This window comes from Octopus bimaculoides, chromosome 8 (assembly GCF_001194135.2).
Source record: "Octopus bimaculoides isolate UCB-OBI-ISO-001 chromosome 8, ASM119413v2, whole genome shotgun sequence".
NCBI lineage: Eukaryota > Metazoa > Mollusca > Cephalopoda > Octopoda > Octopodidae > Octopus > Octopus bimaculoides.
The window spans coordinates 87,177,339-87,180,646 of record NC_068988.1 but is presented as its reverse complement, the minus strand read 5'-3'; the positions used below and the strand labels follow the sequence as shown (position 1 = coordinate 87,180,646).

Sequence of the window (3,308 nt, the reverse complement as noted above, 5' to 3'; positions counted from 1 at the left end):
TATATATATATATATATATATATATATATATATATATATGACAAGATTCTTTCACTTTCCATCTGCTGAAATTTACTCACAAGGATTGGTGAGTTTGTGGCTATAGTAGAAACACTTGCCCAAGGTAAAAAGGTAAAACCAAGACCATGTGGTTGGGGAGCAAACTTCTTACCACACAGCCACCACACATGTGCCATACCAAGAAAATTCATTTCATCATAAATTTGTTAAGTATCTCCAATGATAACATCAACCCAGTAACCAATTTTAGCCTATGAAAGAACTCTAGTTCATTAATTAAGCTTATCCGTCCTCATTTGACTATGGATTTATAGAATAATCAAAACAGGCTAAGAATATCTGAACAAAATAATTAATGAACAGTGATTAATTAACATGCTGGACAAAATTCATCTTGGTTGCTTCTCTCTGTGGTTATATCACACCAAATCACGAGAGACAAGATAAATAAAATGGACAGCAAATTAGATGTAACATGTCCAGACAGACTGGTCAAACGAGATGATGACCAAGCTGTCTTTACCATTCTATATGTCAAGGCATGTCTTATCATACTTTTATTTTTATCTTTTTCCTTGTTTCAATCATTGGATTGCTGCCTTGAATGGTTTAGCTGAACAAACTGACCCATAGTATTTTTGCGTTTTAAAGCCTGGTACTTATTCTATCAGGCCTCTTTTAGCTGAACTGTTAAGTTATAGGGACATAAACAAACCCACACCGATTGTCAAGTGGTATTGGAGGGACAACCACAAAGACATACACACATAGATATATATATAGACAGACAGACAGACAGACAAATACATACATACATACATACATAAGAAGTCCTTCATATACACAAATATACATATGCAAGTATATGTATATGAAGGGCTTCTTTCAGTTTCTGTCCACCAAATCCACTCACAAGGCTTACGTCAACCTGAGGCTATAGTAGAAGACACTCGCCCAAGGTGCCACGCAGTAGGACTGAACTTGGAACCATGTGGCTGGGAAGCAGACTTCCTACCACACAGTCACATGCTAAAACTATCAGAACACCTCGGTGTTATTACTATCCTCCATATAGAAGGATAGTAGTAGAGACTGCATGTGGTTGCCTGATCTGCAAAAGATAGCAGGCAAATCACCCTTAAATCATATCTTACTGTTTAAAAGGGATTAGATAGAAGTATATGTTCGAGAAATGTAGTCCTAGAAGAAATGTATCTGGAAACAAAACAGACTAGATAGTCATATCTGGAATGGTTTTCATAAAAAATTAGCCCGCTCAAGGTTGACACAGGGCTGGAGGAGAGGAAAAGAGGAGGAAGAGAGGAGGAGAAGGATAATATAAAGAAGTAAAATAAGAGAGAAAGGGAGAAGGAGGATGAGGAAACAATATCTAAGTAGTCCTTTGTATCAAAGGTGGGATAGTCATGAATGGAATGTCGGTCATAAATTTGTTTGATCAGCAGTGGGTTTCTTTCGAGAGTTCCTAGAGAGTTCATCAGTAGATAATTTCAAATATGTGGAAGATATCTAACTTGCAATCAAAGGGAGGGGGGTTCATTGCATCTGCTCTACATTGTCACTAAGCCTACAAGAAATAAGAGTTAAATCTTGCTGTAATGAAGCTGGAAAAGACAGAATAGTAAGGATAGGATGTCAGGGTGGAGCCCCAAGTTATAGGATAAGCAGAGTTTCCATCTATCCAGTTTCACTCACAAGGTATGGATCAACTTCAGGTTGCAGAAAAATTATACTTGCCAAAGATACCACGTAGTCAGATTGAACCTGGGACCTTATGACTGTGAAATGTATTTCTTAACCATTCAGCTATACTGTGGCTACTAGAACATCAACACTAACTACACTAACCACCAGAACCACCACACAACAACCGCCACAACAATAACAATTACAACAGTAACAAGCAGCTCCTCAACAACCACTGCCTCTACCACCACCAACACCACTCAAACAGTCACCACTACAACTAGAACAACAAAAAACAAAATATTTGTTTTATGAAGGATCATCATCATCATCATCATCACCAGCATCATCATCATCATCGTCGTCATTGTCATCATCGTCATTGTCATCATCATCATCATCCTCATCCTCATCACCATCATCATCATCATCATGACCACCATTTTAATGTCCATTCGTCTGTGCTTGCATGGATTCAATGGAGATTACTGAGGCCGGAATTTTCTACAGCTGGAAGCCCTTCCTATCACCAACTCTCATCTGTTTCCAAGCGAGGTGATAATTAATTCCCAGTGGCCAGACATATTTTCACAGAATATTGGAAATGAATTACATTGCTTCTATGACAGAGACACTTATATACAGAGACAACCCAAACACATTATTTGACTCTCTGTCCAAAGAATTTGTAATAGAGAATTGAATAATATACTATTTGGCACTCTGTCTGAAGAATTTCTAATAGGAAATTTCTTACATGTTTATCTAACATGTAAAAACCTAATAATTCCTATTAGCAAATGAAACATTGCACCTCCACTGTATCTCTCTCTCTCTCTCTCTCTCTCTATATATATATATATATATATATATATATATATATATATACACACATATACATCCAACCCATACCAGCATGATGATGATGGGCTTCTTTTAGCTTCTGCCAAGCAAATCCATCCACCAGGCTTTGATCAGTCTGGGGCTATAGTAGAAGACACTGGCCCAAGATGCCACACAGTAGGACTGAACCCAAAACCAAATGGTTGTGAAACAATCTTTTTAAACCACACAGCCATGCATGCACCTATGTTATAAAAACAAATAAAGACCAAAAGCTCAAAAGTTCTTACTGAGTTGGATGGTGAAAATCTTCGTCGATAAACTGTTGAAGGTCCATGTGAGAGAGGTCCAGTGTTAACAACTTGTTGTGTGAAAGGGGACTCTTTGGCCATTTGGGCCCTGCGTCTGAATACTTCACTAACTCCATTAACTGGGTTCTGTGAAAAATATATAAAAAAGGAATTGAAAAAAAGAATAAGACATATTTGCTACAAATGAATAAAATCTACTACGTGTACTGAATACTGCTTTCTACTTGTAAATCAACACAAACACACTTGTAAGTGTGTATGTATATATGTATGAATATATATTCATGTATGTATACATATATATATATATATATTCATACGTATATATATATTCATGTATGTATATATACGCATATATATTCATACATATATATATATATATATATATATACATATATATATATATATATATATATATATATATATATA

The 3,308-nt window shown here is 36.0% G+C and overlaps 1 protein-coding gene across 1 annotated transcript in view; it reads right to left on the bottom strand.

Moving 5' to 3' along the window:
- Nucleotides 1–3,308, bottom strand: part of LOC106881243 (mitogen-activated protein kinase kinase kinase 1) — a 152,012-nt gene that overhangs the window by 59,057 nt on the left and 89,647 nt on the right. Inside the window, exon 3 of the mRNA XM_052969870.1 lies at nt 2,859–3,005. Coding sequence (XP_052825830.1) covers nt 2,859–3,005 — 147 coding nt within the window. The remainder of the gene's footprint in view (nt 1–2,858; nt 3,006–3,308) is intronic.